Source organism: Phoca vitulina, unplaced genomic scaffold (genome assembly GCF_004348235.1).
Source record: "Phoca vitulina isolate PV1807 unplaced genomic scaffold, GSC_HSeal_1.0 scaffold44, whole genome shotgun sequence".
Classification (NCBI taxonomy): domain Eukaryota; kingdom Metazoa; phylum Chordata; class Mammalia; order Carnivora; family Phocidae; genus Phoca; species Phoca vitulina.
This window is the reverse complement of record NW_022589747.1, coordinates 2,505,965-2,522,806: the sequence shown is the minus strand read 5'-3', so window position 1 is coordinate 2,522,806 and position 16,842 is coordinate 2,505,965. Positions and strand designations below refer to the sequence as shown.

The following is a 16,842-nucleotide window of genomic DNA, read 5'->3' as shown; positions in this document are numbered from 1 at the left end:
TTTGTTTCTTTTCCTCTTTTTATTTTTTTGGTGTTTTTAGTTGTTTTCCTTCTTTTTTAATCTTTCATCATTTTGGTTGTGTTGGTTTGGTTTAATGAGGACAAACAGAACAACGAAGGGAGGGGGGAAATACTGGACCTTAAGCTGTTCGAGTTGGGCGTCTCTCGTGTGAGTGTTAGAATGCATTTTGCAAAACCACTCAGCTTAAAGTAATAACAACAAAACTAATGCATCCGTTAAACCTCCTGTTTTCTGTCTGTAACATCGGGGTATCTTGGAGGGTGGAGCCGGTCACTGGTAAAATGAGACCAATTCAGCGTGACTGACCCCCGGTCCCCAGTCCCCACGTCCAGGGGCCCCGCTAGATGGGGAGGAAACACAGCAATGCAAGGAAAAAATCCGTTCTAAATAGGTGAACAACGTGGGAAACAGCAGTGAAAGTCCCAGTCAGAACTAAACGTGAACACTGCACTTGACCTCGCTGCTCCTTCACCTCAGTTAATAGGAGGCAAGAGGTTAATGTGCACCCATCCTCCGCGGAGGCCGGCCTTCACCGGGTACTTTCAGGAACTTTCACTCTTTAAGAGCAGTTTTGATAGTATCCGGTTTTAACGATATTAAAACAAAAACAGCAAGGTGGCCGTGAAGCCATCTGACCATAAATCAAGGTGGGAAGTCCGCCCTTAGGTCTTTTCAGGTTGTAGAAAAATTGCTGATGGGCATTGCTGGCCCCCTTCTTTGAACCTGGTGTGCCCGTCCCTGGGCTTCCTTCCATCCCCACAGGAAACACCGGTTAACCTGGCAGGGCGTCAGGCTGCAACGTGAAATGCTTTCCCCCCAGGGCCCCGTCCCGGCTGTGCACGGGAAGCCCGGCAGAGAGGAGGGCAGGCAAAACTGAGTCCGGGGGTGTTATGGGACAGAATTTGGCTCCAAGGCCCCCGCCGCCCCTGCTGGTCCCCCAGGCAAGCGGGCTCGGCTGGTTACCTCTTCCATCTGGATCTCTCGCTCGTAAACCAGCTTTCGGACCATGCTGGCCACAGACACCATCCACGTCAGCATCATTATCAGAGGGAAAAAGAAGCCGACGTTGTTCAGAAATCTGCAAGGAAATAATCCCGTCAGCACCCAAGGGCAAGGACAGTGGTTCTACTCAGAGTCCGGCTCACGCATGCATGCATTTTCACGTTGTCCTTACAAGTGACAAACACTTTTAACTCGTTTGGCCATTTCAACGGGACGGCTGCCTGGTGTCCTGATTTAGTAGGCATGCGAACTCAGGAAGGAGACGCACTGGTTGGAGGTCCCTTGAGCGGCCACTGTCCCCCACCCCCAATCACTGCTGACACCTTCCTAGGCAGAGCAGGTGGGGAGAAGGACACAGGCCGTTCACGCCTGACTACAACTTTCCCCACTTAGTTGGGACCATTGTGTTTCTTCAATGCATGATCTCAGTTGACCATAGATTATTGCCTTACAAGATGCCTGAAAAGTGCCCGTTGAAAGTCTCCCTGTTGCGGGGCACCTGGGTGGCTCAGTCAGTTAAGCGTCTGACTCTTGGTTTTGGCTGAGGTCATGATCTCAGGGTCGTGGGACCGAGCCCCGCATCGGGCTCCATCAAGGAGTCTGCTTGTCCCTCTCCCTCTGCCCCTCCCCCCCCCTGCTCCCGTGCGCACGCGCTGTCTCTCATAAATAAATAAAATCTAAGAAAGAAAGAGAGGGAGGGAGGCTCCCTGAGCCATGGGTTGGTTTAATTCATCACGGAGGCTGCCCAGAGGGGCAAGCCATTTGACTGGGCATGTGGTCCATGATTGAACCGAAGAGAGAAAGGTCCTGTCGTGAAGGATCCTGCATTCGGGGCTGGGGGGCAGGGGAAGCACCTGACATAAGCCAGGACAAGGAGATACACAGCACGCTGTCAAGCACGTGGAAGAACAGCTTCAGCCCCAGTGGGAAGGGATGCTATCTCAAACAGGGTAGCTGGGCAATTTGTCTGTAGAAGAAGCATCAGAGCAGAGAGCAGATGAAGTAAGGAAATGAGTCCCGCAGGAATCGCAGGGATCTGGAGGAAGATGGCTCCGGGCCGAGGGGCAGCAAGTGCAAGCCCTGGAGGTGGGAGCATGGCGGCACGGCTCTGGAGTGGCCAAGGACCACGTGGGTTAGGAGATGGGGTCACGCATCAGCTGGGCCAGATCCTGCAAGGATTTTCTACATCTGGGCAACAGTGGATTTACTCAAAGAACAAGGGAATTCCGCAAAAGGGCTTTGGAAGGGGGAGAGGGAAATGCGGAGGGGACCTATCAAGTGTATGGTTTTTAAAAAGACCACTGAATGCGGTATAGACAGAGAAGTGAAGGTGGCAAAGCCCATGAAGAAGGAGTGGGAAGGCCAAAGCAGACGTGCAGCAGTGTAGACAAGACAAGCGTGCTGGCAAAGATGCCGACCTGCAGACAGAACCATCTCGCCGGGTCCCTGTTGCAACAGCCCCCAGACCGCCCCTTCAGAGTGTCAGCCACAGCGCGGGCCATCTGCCCTTCCCACTGGACGGTGAGCCCTCCCTCTATACCTCCTCTGCTTGGCAAAGGCCATCCACACATTAGAAACCAACTATCTGTTAAGGAAACTGCGAATGAGTAAAAAAAGAGGGGGAGGGTGGGTTAACGTCTTTGTTTTCGTTTGTTTTTCTGTCCAAAACGATTATAATGAGCCATCAAATTGGTGAATCGCGTTTTAAAGCTCAATATCTGTTAACTCCAATGCTATCCAGAGACACTAAATAGTTAACTCATATGCTACTCAGCGTTGTGATTTTTCTGAGGCTTTTTAGTCCTTGTTTTTTATAGTTTCCAGTGCAAGTAGAAGGCTACGAAGAGAAAGTGTCAAATCCTATATAAACCTGCGTATCTCACAAGCAATATCTCTTCTCCCAGACTAACCCCATTTACAGCAAAAAATGACTCTTGGATCTAATACAGAGCTTATTTGGGGGATGGGAGGGGTTTGAAAAGAGTTTATCTATGTGTTCATGAACAATGTCTTTTTTACTTAAAAGCACTGGAACTGGGAGCCTGGGTGGCTCAGTCGGTGAAGCATCTGCCATCGGCTCAGGTCATGATCAGGGTCCTAGGATCGAGCTCCGTGTCAGGCTCCCTGTTCAGTGGGGAGCCTGCTTTTCCCTCTCCCTTCCCCGCCGCACCCCCGCTTGTGCACTCACACGCTCTCTCTCAAATAAATAAAATCCTTAAAATAAAAAGGGCACTGGCATTGACGGCTGTTAAACTCTGTTCTTCCAGCAACCTGAGCCTTACAGAGGAACCAATAAGTATCCCACACAAATATTATGTGAAGATTCCATCTGAGTTACTGCCCAGAAGTCACACTGGGTCAGGATTCTATGTGTGTCTGGGGCTATGATGTGCGTGTCCTATGGAACCCCCCCCCCCGCATCTTCATAAAGGAGAAAGTCATGACAGGCTTGCAAGTGAATAAACCCAACTCTGGAGTTCCTGCAGCCACTACCCCAGATTCCAGAGAACATCCAGAAGCTCTGCACGTACATGGCTGAGTGAGGCCACTTGGGAGAAATTGCACGGGATGAGAAGTTGGAATACACGGCTTGTGTACCTCACCCTTTCCTAATCCACTCCTGAAAACCAGTCTCAGATCAATAAGAGAAGGGAAGAACATTCATTCTGATTTTGACAAATGCTTGGAAGTACTTGAAACAGCTGCTAAAAACAATCAAGGTCAAGAAGGAGGCACACAAGAAAGCGGGTAAGAGAGATATCAGTAGCAAAACCCCACCCTCTGCAGAGCTAGAAGGTGCCATCAAAATTGTGCCTCTTAAATTCTAGGGGCACGATCTGAGGGTACAATATATAGAACAGTATGTGTTAAGTGGGTGCCAAGCTGCATGTTAAGGGGGGTGGTATCGGAAGCCACACCTGTGCCCAGACCCTATGGCCAGGGAAAGAGAAGAGGAGCATTATGTGAAGACCACATGTATCTGCAGGAAACGCTCAGTCCTTGTGGCCATTAACATCACCTGGTGCTCACCACTAATGGGACCCCTTGCAAATGACTGGGCAGGAATTCCTAATTCATTCAGAATGAGTAACAACCATAAGAACAAAAATCCAGCACATTTATATAAGGAATAAAGGTGGTTGAGTCCCATCGTTACCAACAAATGAAAAACATGTGCCCAAAAAGATGGTCACATGAGGCAGTTGAAAATAGCGAACGTATTTTTTGCCATCAATGGAAAAATATTTAATAAGGCAATTCCATACATAAAAAACACCCTACAGCAGAATTGTTACAATTCGGTGATGAAGTGGCAAGAGAGCAAGAAGATAGGAAATGGGAACTGGGAGAACCTAGAAAGAAATAGAAGGGAAAGAGTAGCCATCAGACAAATGAAGATATAATTAGAAGAAGCGCAAGTCAAATTGATATCGCACAAAAAGTGGTACGGGACATTAAAAATTGACATAAGAAACACAACTAAAAGAAACAGAAATAAAGAAAAAGGTATTTTTTTAAATTAAGGAAACTTTATGGATAAGAAATGCAGGGAAAAGAAATCCATGCAACTGAAGTCCCTGAAGAAGAAAAACCAAATGCTGGAAGATAATAAATTGGTGATGCTGGAACCCATCAAAAGTTTCCATGCAAGAAAACTGGAATCTACACATTGAAAGGTCTTACCTTCTGCCATGGACAATTATTCTAGAACGGTCAACAATGAAATGTATCCCATTAAATTTATTGAATTTTCAAGTCACTAGCAACTTGCCAAAATTACCAGGTCAAATAAAACGGGAAAATATCCAAGTGGCCTCAGATTGCTCCATAATCACATTTAAGGCCAAAGATAATGGAATTATTTCTACAAGATACTTGAGGAAATACTGAGTCAAGGATTTCATATCCATCCAAGCTGCCTTTCAAATATAAATGCTGCAAAGAGTTTTAAGCACGTAAGAACTCAGGTTATATTATCTCATACGATTATCTTAAGGAAATTACTAGAAGACAAATTTTAGCCCACCCAAGGATGACCGGTAAATTACAGTGTAAGATAATGATAAGCAATGAACATGTGTTCCAGTAAAAGTAAGACTAAAACAAAAATGGAAAATCAGATGACAAGACAGACTGGAAATGTTATGTTCCCTGAAATGTAGAAATGATACGACAAACAAAAATTGAAAGGTTAGGGGAAATGAATCAGATAGAAAGAATAAGTTGGCAAATGTCAAAATCAGAGGCTATTTGTTCAACATTCACAAATGTAGACTATAAGCATAGGCATCTTTCATGGTACAAGAGAAGACATTGAGATAATATCAACCAAAATTGCATGATGGAGAAGAAAATTTAATGATGGAAGAAGAGAAATTACTTCGTTTTTTTTTTTGCATGGTAAAAACAAATATAAAGGGTTGATATTATTTATACGAAGTTGCAATTATAAGGTAACCACCAGCACAACAATAAAGCATTATTAAATATGGGGTTTTTTTTAAGATTTTATTTCTTTATTTGAGAGAGAGAGAGAATAAGTGGGGGAAGGGCAGAGGGAGAGGGAGAAGCAGGCTCTCCACTCAGCAGGGAGCCTAACTCAGGACTCGATCCTGGGACCCTGAGATCATGACCTGAGCCAAAGGCAGACACTTAACTGACTGAGCCACCCAGGTGCCCTTAAATGAGTTTAAAAGCAAAATCATAAGTATAAAAAAATACTTAACTAAGAACATATATACACAAAACTTCATTTCATGCTATTATACACCTAACCTTGCCTCAATAAGAAGGTATATGAGACATACAAGAGACTCACCTGAAACAAAACATTTCAGAAAAGTTTAAGGGCAAAGGCACATCAAGCAAATGGGAATACAGAGATGTAGGGGGAGAGAGAGAGAAAATGGGAGGGAGAAAGGAAGGAAAAAAGCAGGGATCATCAAGTTACTTTCATACAAGGCAGGCTTACGTGTACAAATAGGACTCAGAGGATCTGTGCACGGCATTCAAAGGCCAACAGCACAGGAAAAGGGATAGGGACAATCACGTAGGAGGGGGACCATCATTTATCTGCCTTAGTCTAGGACAAATGAAAGTTTGCACTTTAAGGAAAGAGAATTCCTAAATAACAAAATGAATATAGATCCGATTCTATACGCCCAAGATAGGAAATTAAAAATTCTTTCCAAGTTCCCATAAATCATTCACAAGAGTACATTATATATTGGTTGACAGAGAGAAATGCTATTAATTCAAAACATGGATGTGATAAAGACGTTTTCTGAAGGCAATGTAAAAATTAGGATGCATCCACGGGAGTTGGCAGTTAGCGTATGATGCAGTTTTGAGTGTTTGTCAATCTGATTGAAAAAAATGCTCTCATGGAGTAGTTTTCAACTTATTTTTTTTTCTTACTATAAGTACACTGAGTAACTTTGGAAATTCCTGAGACTTTCCACTTGGAAATTAAAAGAAGCTTTACTCAAACAGCTCTTGGGAAAAGAAGACCATCGACACTCATATTGCAAGTATGCAGAGAAAATCGATAAATAAAGTCCAAACATAGTTCCATGAGGCCCTTTGACACAAGGAGTCCCTTCCACAAAGGAGGGGACGCTGCTATTGGCCTTCCTGTGGTCCTCCTGTCCCCCAAGCTACAAGCCTCCTTCAGGCAAGGAGAACATTTTTTCTCCCGGCCACGAACGCCGGGCGACCACTGTTCCTGACACGTGGCAAGTGCTGGACACACTTTTTTCCAAAGACGAACCAGCACAAACACTTTGACTCTTAGCAAGAATCACGATGTCAAGTATGTAAAAGATGCATCGCCATGACACCACGTGGAGAAACAGATCCAAAACAAAACAAAATACAACCGATGTGTAAGAAGAGGGTATGAAGTAGGATTTTTTCCCTCTATTGTCTCAACTCTTGATAGATAATCATTTGCTTATGAAACTAACAATAAAAAAAGAAACATATTAAAGTGAGGGAGGTCAGAATACGATGTCCATCTGCTCCCTACTGTTCAGATAGAATAAAGCAAACGAGTGTGTTCCAGATTCTTCAGTGTATTCATCCCTACTCTGGAACCCAAACAAAAGCACTATCAATAAAAGTCTGCAAACATGGGATGCCCGGGTGGCTCAGTCATTAAGTGTCTGCCTTCAGCTCAGGTCATGATCCCAGGGTCCTAGGATAGAGTCCCGCATCAGGTTCCCTGCTCAGTGGGGAGTCTGCTTCTCCCTCTGCCTGCCACTCCCCCTGCTCATGCTGTCTCTCTCTCTCTCTCTCTCTCTCTCTCTCTGATAAATAAATAAATAAAATCTTAAAAAAAAAAAAAGTCTGCCAACAGGAAATCAAACGCTCTTATTTATATAAGCCTCTTTAAAAGGACATTCTGATCTTCATAAACATTAATTGTCACCAGCTCTTTTTCTGAAGATGGCAAATGCTCGATTTACATTCTAATGACCCCTTGCTAAGAGTGTTTTCTCTGTGGCCAGCCTCTCTTAGCACCATCCCGTGAGTTCAAAGACAGACAAGTGATGAGTGCTTGCATGGAAGTCACACAGGGGGGACGAACCACAGAGAAATCCGCTTTGGTTTTTCCCCATCAGCCCAGCTTCAGCGCACTGCTCCCCTGCCTTCCTCCAGCACCCGCAGACCACATCCCAGTGGGATGCCGAACCCAGAACCCCATGAGGCAGCTGCTGGGTGGAAGGACCACCACCTTCTTACCCTCCCATCCCTTCTCTGTTCCCTCTGGAAGACCCGGGCCAGCAGGCTGAGGTCCCATACCTGCCTGCTCAATGCTCCCCTGCCTTCCCCCAATAGCTTTGGCCCCTGTGACTGGTGCCTGGGAGGAGAGGGGTGCCGGGGAGGGGGATCTCTGGGGTTCATATTTATGCTGTGTCCTCCCACCCAGCCTGCACCAGAGGGATGCACAAGGGTGTCTGTGAGTGACAGGGGATTTGATGTCCATTCTTCGCTTTCTTATTCCAAGTTTGCTAACTCTTGGGAATGTCAGGGGGAAGGGAGGTGGCCCACATGCCCGCACGCCTCTCTGAACACAGCACCATGGAAACCAGCGATCCCAACCTTGGTTCTGACCATGGAACCCAGAAGAACATCCCAGCAGTGAGCGCTGCCCAGAAGGGCGTGGGCTGCTCACAGGCCAGTCTTGTCCCCTTTCCAGGTCTGGTTTTCACAAGCACACTAGCGCTGAGCCCCACAAGCCAGTGAGGTGGGCAGGCCAGCAATAGCATCCCCATCACCGTGAGGATCCCTACCAGCATCAGTGACAAATCGTTGGCCCCAGGTCTGTGACCAGCAAGAGGTGGACCTGGACTCCAGATGCAACTTTTCTTTCTTTTTTTTTTCTTTAAGATTTTATTTATTCATTTGAGAGTGAGCGAGCTAGAGAGAGCACGAGCAGGGGCAGAGGAAAAGGGAGAAGCAGACTCCCCGCTGAGCAGGGAGCCCAATGCAGGGCTCGATCCTAGGACCCTGAGATCATGACCTGAGCTGAAGGCAGACGCTTAACCGACTGAGCCCCCCAGGCGCCCCCAAACGCAACTTTTCATGCCAGCACCTCACGATTCCATGTCTGAGATTCTGAGGGGATCTCAAGTGCTGAAGGCCGTCCACCACAACATTGGAAGGTAGGACTGGCTGCCAGGACCCAGCATGCCAAAGAAACAGACTTTTGGAACTGTTAACTCAGACTCTGAGTACAAAAACCCTCTTCATCAAGCTCCCCTATTAAAAGGTCTGAGCTCCCAACCCCAGCATGCAGGGCAGGGGTTCCCCCACCACCAAGCAATTCTCAGATGTTAGCTGGTGTCCTACAATGCAACTCAATCCTACCACTCATGACCTGAAGGCAGGGTCATGTCCCACAGTTAGGGGTTCATCCCACAAGATCCCACACACACACTCCTGATGCCCTTCCCAAATCCAGACTGTCACCAGTGACTGACGACCCGGGGTTAAAAAGAAAGCCCCAGACCCCAGGTGGAGTCACTTGCCTCCAGGGACAGCAAACCAAGACTTCATCGTAATTTCAATTTCTCCCGGAGTGGGATTTTAAATCCATCAATCCAGAATGTTCTAATCTACACGGATGAGGTAATCTGTCACAAAGGCCCTCTCCTCCCAGAGGACAATGAGGTGATCCACCTAATAAAACCCCCAGCGCTTCCCCAAAGGGAAGGCGACCTTGCCTGAAACAATCCTTTCTTTTCTTTGCTAATAACTGCTGGCCCCACCTTCCTTCCTAGAAAAACCTTCCATTTTGTGCAACCTCAGAGCTCCCCTCTCCTTGCCAGACGGGATGCTGCCTGATCAATAATCACTTCATAGAGCCAACTGGATCTTCCAATGTACTCTGTTGAATTTTGTTTTTTAACGTGTTAAATCATAGGTGCCCAGGGCCCCTGCCTGGGTTTGACGAGGCTGCTGGAGCCGCTCACAGAACTCAGGGAGACCGTTTACTCCCTAGATCACCAGTTTGTTGTAAGAGGGTTAACTCAGGAACAGACAGAAGACCTGCCCGGGGCAGGGTCAGGGGAGGGGACGTGGGGCTCCCATGCCCCCCACCCAGGGCCCACGGTCCCCACATCTCCACCTGCTCACCAACCTGGGAGCTCTCTGGCCCCTGTCCCTTTGGGATCTTATGGAGGCTTCAGGACATGGGCAGGCTGGACTAAGTCATTGGTCATTGGTGATTGATTCAACCTACAGTCCCTCCCCCTCCCCCGAGGAAGAAACACACCCCGTTTCTACACGAGAACGTTGGGGAATCTGGCTGGCACCACTCCTCCTGGCACTGAACCCCTCCCTTGATTAAGAGACAATTAGCTTCGCTGTCCCCAGGCACTAAAGAGACCCAGCCTTCGGGACACCTGCACACTCCGGCTGAACCCAGAGCTCCGAGGAAAACGGAAGAAAATATAAGTCAGACATTCACAGAGGACGGAGTGAAGTGGCAGCTGAGTGACCAAGGGGGTACGCCTGCTCCCACACAAAATCTTTGCAAGCACTAAATGGCGATTATTAGTTCCCTGGGGGCGTGAAGGGCATTCAGAAGTCAGGACACCTTGCGGGGGGGAATAACGTGACCCGTCCGATCCTCGATTTCTTCAGTTGTGTTTCTCTTACCAGGTTCTCGAAGGCTGAACGAGATGTGTGGGAAAATGTGCGACAGTTTTCGGAGAAGCATGATTGTGGCTGCTGGTGATGGGAAAGAGTCCGGGAAATTGCATAAACCATGACCTGGGGTTTTAACAAAAAACCTCTCTGGCCGGCAGGGAGGTGAGTCCATGCGGACTTTGAGGGTTACGAGAAAGGATATAAAGCTACATTTCTGGGGTGCCTGGGTAGCTCAGACGGTTGAACATCTGCCTTCGGCTCAGGTCATGATCTCAGGGTCCTGGGATGGAACCCCGCATCGGGCTCCCTGCTCAGCAGAGAGTCTGCTGGAGCCTAATAGCCCCCCCACCAGGAGAGAGTAGGCAGCTTTCAAGGAAACATTCTTTTTGTGTGTAAAATAATTCTAGAGTATTGCTGCGGTTTTCATTTTGCTGAAAAACTTTTTATGAAATTGCCTTACTCTCTGGAGCAATGAATTAACATCTGACATTCTTTGTATTCATGAAGTCTGCCGGGAGCTCCCATCGTAAATTGTCCTGTGATAACCACCCCAGAATCTCAGGGCTGAAAGGAACCTTAAATTGCACTGCGTCCTGCTCGCACCCAAGTCTGCCATCCCAGGGGACCGTTTCCCAGCGTCAGCCCCTCAAAACATCAGTTCCAGGGGCTGCTGGCTGATTTTAGATGAAAGAGACAGATGGAGGGAGGAAGTGAAGGAGGAGGGTGAGAGGGAAGGAGGGAGGGATGGAGGAGAGGGGGGTAGTAGGATAGAGGAGGGAGGGAGGGAGGATGGAGGGGGAGGAGGGAGGGAGGGAGGAGGGAGGGAGGTCTGCTTGGGATTTTCTCTCTCCCTCTCCCTCTGCCCCTCCTCCCTCTCTCTCTAATAAATAAATAATTTTTTTTAAAAAGAGAGACAACAGGCCTGAAACAGAGTCACTTGTGCTGAGCCCCACGTCAGCAAACCAAGAGGTCATACTCAGCCTAAGTTCCAGACCACTAAGAATGTACGTAACCTTTAATCAGTCATCCTGGAATTATCTGGTCAGCAGGAGAGCAAGCCACAGAGAGACCCCTTCCGTTCCCTTGGGAGGGGCAGCCTAGCCTGAAACAATGTGTTCTTTGCTAATAATTTCCTTTAAACATTCTCCTTTTGCCTTTAAAAGCCTTTCCCTTTCTACAGCTCCGGAAGCTCCTTCGTATTCGCCAAATAGGGCAATGCCTAATGCCTGATTCATGAATCCCTGAATAAAGCCCATTTGATCTTTAAATTCACCCAGTTGAATTTTTCTTGTTTAACAGATTGAATGTCACCTTCCCGGCAAGGCTGACGTTAACCACATTAATAATTCCTCTGGGTGCTCCTCACTGCCTTCATCCCACACCTGCTGGCTCTTACCTCCTCCCAGTATTCCATTCAAGCTGCTTCTTTGTTGTGTGTGTAGACTCTGCTTCCCTGAACTCCAGCCCGAGAGCAAAGATTTCACCTGTCCCTTCACTGACTCACCCAGGTCTGGAGACCAACAAATGGTACATAAATATAGTTGAACAAATGAGTCCATTAATGACTATATAATTCATACCACAAGTAGGGAGCCACTAAAAGTCTCACACGTGTGTGCTCTGTGGTTGACACTAGGCTTCAGAACCATCCCTCAGGTGGCCAAGCACCAGGATCTTATAGGATCTCCACGGGGTCTCAGCCTCCCGCAGATACACCCAGCCCTTAAGATATGGACACTTTTTGAAACTAGAAATAAAAGAAGGATATATCGCAATGAGAGCCTCCGAGGCTTGACTCTTTCAGAAAAGGAAAATACTTCTTCACCTCCTTCAAAGGAGTAAAACAAAGACTTCTGAGAAACCGTGCCACGGTATCCCAGGGAGGGAACGAGTAAAAGTGAATCCATGAGCCAGGGTCATAGCAGGACACTCAGCTCAGACAGTTCAAGGCAGGAATGTTTCGACCCAGCGGGCTGAATGTCCTGCTATGATCCTGGGTCTGTATGTATATATACTATACATTATATATTCCTATATTCTATATATAGACAATAGAATATTACTCAGCCGTAAAAAAGGACGAGATCTTGCCATTTGCACAACAAAATAAGTCAGAGAACGACAAATACCACGCGATTTTGCTTATATGCGGCATCTAAAAAAACCAAAACAAACAAACAAAGAACACTAACAAGAAAAAAAAATCAGAAACAGATTTGTAACTACAGAGAACAAACCGGCAGTTGCCAGAGGGGAGAATGGAGGGGGATGGGCGAAATAGGTGATGGGGATAGAGACGGACACACTTCCAGTTATAAACTAAGTAAGTCAGGGAGACGAAACACACAGCAGAGTGCCGAATACCGTAACAGTAGATGGGGACAGACGGGGACACACGGTGGTGACACAGAACGTGGGGAGCACTGAGTGACGTACAGAGCTGCCAAGTCTCCATACCGTACTTCAGCTACACTTCAATAACAGAAAGAGAAAAAGTAAGCCCGTGATACCGGAATCCCGCCAGGGCTCTCGGCTCACTCCAGCCTGAGGCCTGGATGGGTCTCAGTCACAAGAACTTACCGTCAAGCAGTGAAGAGGCACATCTTCGAGTCCCTCCCCTCCCCCAAAGCCCGTTAGCCGAGCACCACGGTCAGCACGAAAGGAAAGCGGACCACGTGGGCCACCTCCGACTCGCCATGAAGCTGTTTGCAGGAATGTGTGCTGTTCTGTCCTGCCCATCACCCCCTCCTGGGAGCCAGCCTGCATGGGAGGGGGGCGAGGCGACCCCCAGCCTCCCTTGTGCACCAGACCAGACGGAATCTGCCTCTCCTACCCTCACGCCCGTGGCCCCCCTTCCGGGGTGAAGATCAATAGCATGCTCTGGAGCTAGACAGAGGCTTTCAGAATGCCATCTTCCCGAGATTCAACAGAAAAGAATGCATCATAAAAGCCAATTTCTCCGAGAACCTGGAAACGGGTCATTCATCCCCGCAACGTCCCGGCACGTGGGCTGCTATGAAGTTTTGCGCCTGACCCTTTGCCAGAAAAAGCCCTTTTCTCAAATTCTGCTCTTGGTGTTACTGCCGCCAAGAAAAATAATTTAGGAGCAGAAGAGCCGAGGCCGAAAAGGTTCAAAGCCGAAAACTATCACCGCTTTGAAAGGAAAGAAATGCTTTCATTTTACAAAGAAGGAGGTGAGGGGGCGTACCGATGATCCGCATAGTGAGGCGGTCCCCTGGGTTAAAATGACACCCTGGTCTCTGTCTTTCTGACCCTCTGTTCCGTCCACCACGCTCTGATACCGCAAGAGGGGCACAATCAGGCGGGGGGCAACCTGTGCTCAGGGCACAGTGGGAGAGTTGTCCCTGTGACACCACCTTTTGCTTCGTGGAAACGCACTGCTGAGCTATCGTGTGGAAGGCATGTGCCCAGGCAGGGAGGAGGTAAGATGTCAAGACATCTGTCAGGAAAGCGTGACCCCGGTCCCCTGGCTTCTGCAGAGCAGGTGTCCCACTGAAGGACGAGCGTCTGCTGCCTGTAACTAACCTGGGATCCAGGTGGTCCCTCTGATGACCTCCCCTTCGGCCCTTTCCTCCTGTGCTCCCCAGCCCTGCATCCTGGGGCCTCCAGTCCGGGCCCGGGACAAGATGCTTAAGGAACCGCATCCCTCAGGGCTGAGCGCACCCACCTCAGCCATGTGGCTGTCAGGCCGCTGACCACCCGACTGCACCCAGGGGTCCACATCCCAATCGGGCACACCCTGCACTCCACTTTGCGGGCCCTGCCTGGCCTGTCCCCCCTCCTCTTCCTTCAGGTGCTGTGGTCCAGCTGCTCTAGCCCGTAACTGCCCGTCCCTTCTCTCCTGCAAGGACATCAACAGCCAGGTCACCAACGAACTCCTGCATGTTCGCAGACTGCCCCCCGCGTCCCCAAGCCACTGTCCCCGGCCCTCCTCCCCACAAGTAGGCCGACTTTTTAAGATCTGCACTGAAGAGGAAGTGTTTCCCTAGCTCACATGGGTGACATCTGGAGTCAGACTCGCAAAACCCCCGTGAATACTGTTCAAACTCGCTCTGAAGGGTCTTTAAAGCTACGGATGCCTGGCGTCAAATTTAAAGTTCCGCATGACCCCATATCTCAACTATTATTCCTGTGTCTGGATGGCCCCGGGCGTAGTAAGTCAACCGGGAGCAGTTACACAGGGGAATGGACTTCCTTAAATGCTCTCTGGAGCGACTACAGAGAAGATCCAAGACATTCTCAGCGCAGCGATCCAAACGCAGAGCGCGTCTCGCTATAAAGTGGGCGCGCAGGGGCGCGGCTGTGCGATGCCTACTCACAGGTCCCTGGTGTGGCACGGGTACGGGATGGCCTGAGTCTGCGCGGCCAGCTCCCCGGCCTCCTGCCCGGTCTGCACCGAGATGATGGCTCTTTCGATCATGTCTTGCAAAGGGACAAAGATGTAGTTGTACTTGAACCCTTCGGCCGGCAGGCTCTGAGGATGAAACTTCCAGGAAGGGTTTTTCACCAAGTCCGTCCTCATGCTGTACAAGATGCTGGTCCGGATGGTGTAGGCGACGTGGGGTGGCAGCTGCCGAGACGGGGCCCCCCGGTTCCTGCCGGCCAGGGAAGTGTTGAATATGACACCTGCCGGCAGAAAAGGGAAGACAGGGGTCATCGCACCCTGAGGGCGGCTCACCCAGAGCCAGCGCGGGTCCAGGGAAGTTGGACGGCCGTGAGACCCAGCCCAGCCCCCCTGGGGGAAGCGGCGAGGCAGCGCGGATCCTCAGGGTCACACAGGCTGCTACTGGTGTATAAACCCATACTGTGTGTCATCAATTATTTACAACAAAATAATCTGTACCAGGAAATCTGTAACAAAATGATTTCTTTTGCGTTTTTCTAGGACTCGAAAAGTGACCCCAGGCTGCTCAAACAGTCAAGCTTTCCTCTTCTGGGATTACAGATGCATCCGTGAGAATGAGGCAGGGGAGGTGTGCGGAGGCTTGTGGTCGTGGAGGGAGGAGGTCAGGGGACGGAAGGGCCAGCACAGGGAGGGTGGTCAAGGGCATGCTGACAGACGGTCGCTCTTCACCTGCGGTGAGCAAGGCGGGGCACAGAGCTGTCACGTCATACGGATGTACGTGGGTCAGCTAGATTTCAGCTTCCAACAAGGAACTGGTGTCTTTGGGGTTATCGATCAGTCGTTTTTGTTTTTTTTTTTTAAGTTAAATTTGATTAGCCAACATATAGTACATCATTAATTTTTGATGTTCAATGATTCATTCGTTCCATATAACGATCATTCAAAATGTGAACATAGGGACTCGGTTCTGGCACATGAATTCTCTGAATTTCATACACAATGCCTGTTGGGGGTAAACAGGACACTCCCGAGGTTCACATGGGCAAGTCCTAACCCCCAGCAGATCAGAATGTGAGCTCACTTGGAGACAGTGTCCTCACAGAGGGAGTCAATGGAGAAGGAGGTCCTTAGGGCAAGCTCTCGTCCAGCAGGACTGCTGTCCTCAAACAGGGGAAACGTGGACCCAACATGCACATGGCAAACACCGTAAGAGACCCAGGAGAAGGCAGCCGTCGACACGCCAAGGGGAGGCTGGAGCGCATCCCCCTCACGGCCTCAGAAAGAGCCCACAGTGCTGACACCTGGGTCCCAGACGTCTGGCCAGAACCAAGAGAAAACAGGTTTCTGTCATCAAAGCCACATGGTCTGTGGTCCTGTGTCATGGTGGCCCTCAACAAACTCATACACACCCAAATAAAAAAAATAATGCGATATTCATTCAAGACATGAGAACGCATCACGTGTATCCTGAACGAACGGGCATGAATGAAGGAAGTCGAACTGGCTGTTGTCTCCCCCCTCCCCTCCCCCCAGGATGTCAAGATACTATGATAAAGTCAGAGTGACGACGGAATCAGAGCAAAACTGTAATCGGGAAAGATATAATTTTATCATGTGAGATTTAGCGGTAAAACGACAGCATAAACTAGTAAAAACAGATGCCGTGAATGGCCTGGAGCCCAGGATCGGAGACGCGGACAGCCACAACTCACCAACGCAAGGTGAGCCTTTCTGCTTGGTCTCAGTTTATCTGGAAAGGACGTCTTTTCTTTCGGAGCCTCTGGCACACAGGTTTGGGGAGAAAGACGCAAGACGGCAAGCCCGCTGGAGCCCATGCCTACCGGAGCATATGCTCTCATGGCATACTCACTGGCCAAAAAGCTGTTCTGCCGCATGAGCTCACGGGCTTTCGACTCCAGGCTGGCGACAGAATCCAGCGCCTGGAAACGGTTCAGCACCACGCAGGAGGAGAGGTTGACCAAGATACGGCCGAGGAAGCGGACGCGTCCGGCGCCCCCATGAGCAAACATCTTGTCCAGCTTCCCTCCTGAGGGCAGAAAACGGGACAGGACGTTACAACTTGATCTCAGCCCAGGGAGAAAAAAAATCCCTTCGTGAGTCACACTTTGTTCATAGGCAAAATGTGCTACCTATTGGCTGAGTATCAACTCTGCCTTTTGAGTTTTGGTTTTGGTTTGGGTTTTTTTTGTTTTGTTTTGTTGTTGTTGTTTTGTTTTTTTTTAAGTAGCCCCAAGGTGGGGCTCGAATTCATGACCCCGAGATCAAGAGTCCCAAGC

The 16,842-nt window shown here is 49.0% G+C and overlaps 1 protein-coding gene across 1 annotated transcript in view; it reads right to left on the bottom strand.

Annotated features, from left to right (window-relative positions):
• Positions 1-16,842, bottom strand: part of ABCA13 (ATP binding cassette subfamily A member 13) — a 369,069-nt gene that overhangs the window by 219,244 nt on the left and 132,983 nt on the right. Inside the window, exons 30-32 of the mRNA XM_032430502.1 lie at positions 16,416-16,592; positions 14,520-14,826; positions 985-1,099 (exon numbers count right to left, since the gene is read on the bottom strand). Coding sequence (XP_032286393.1) covers positions 985-1,099; positions 14,520-14,826; positions 16,416-16,592 — 599 coding nt within the window. The remainder of the gene's footprint in view (positions 1-984; positions 1,100-14,519; positions 14,827-16,415; positions 16,593-16,842) is intronic.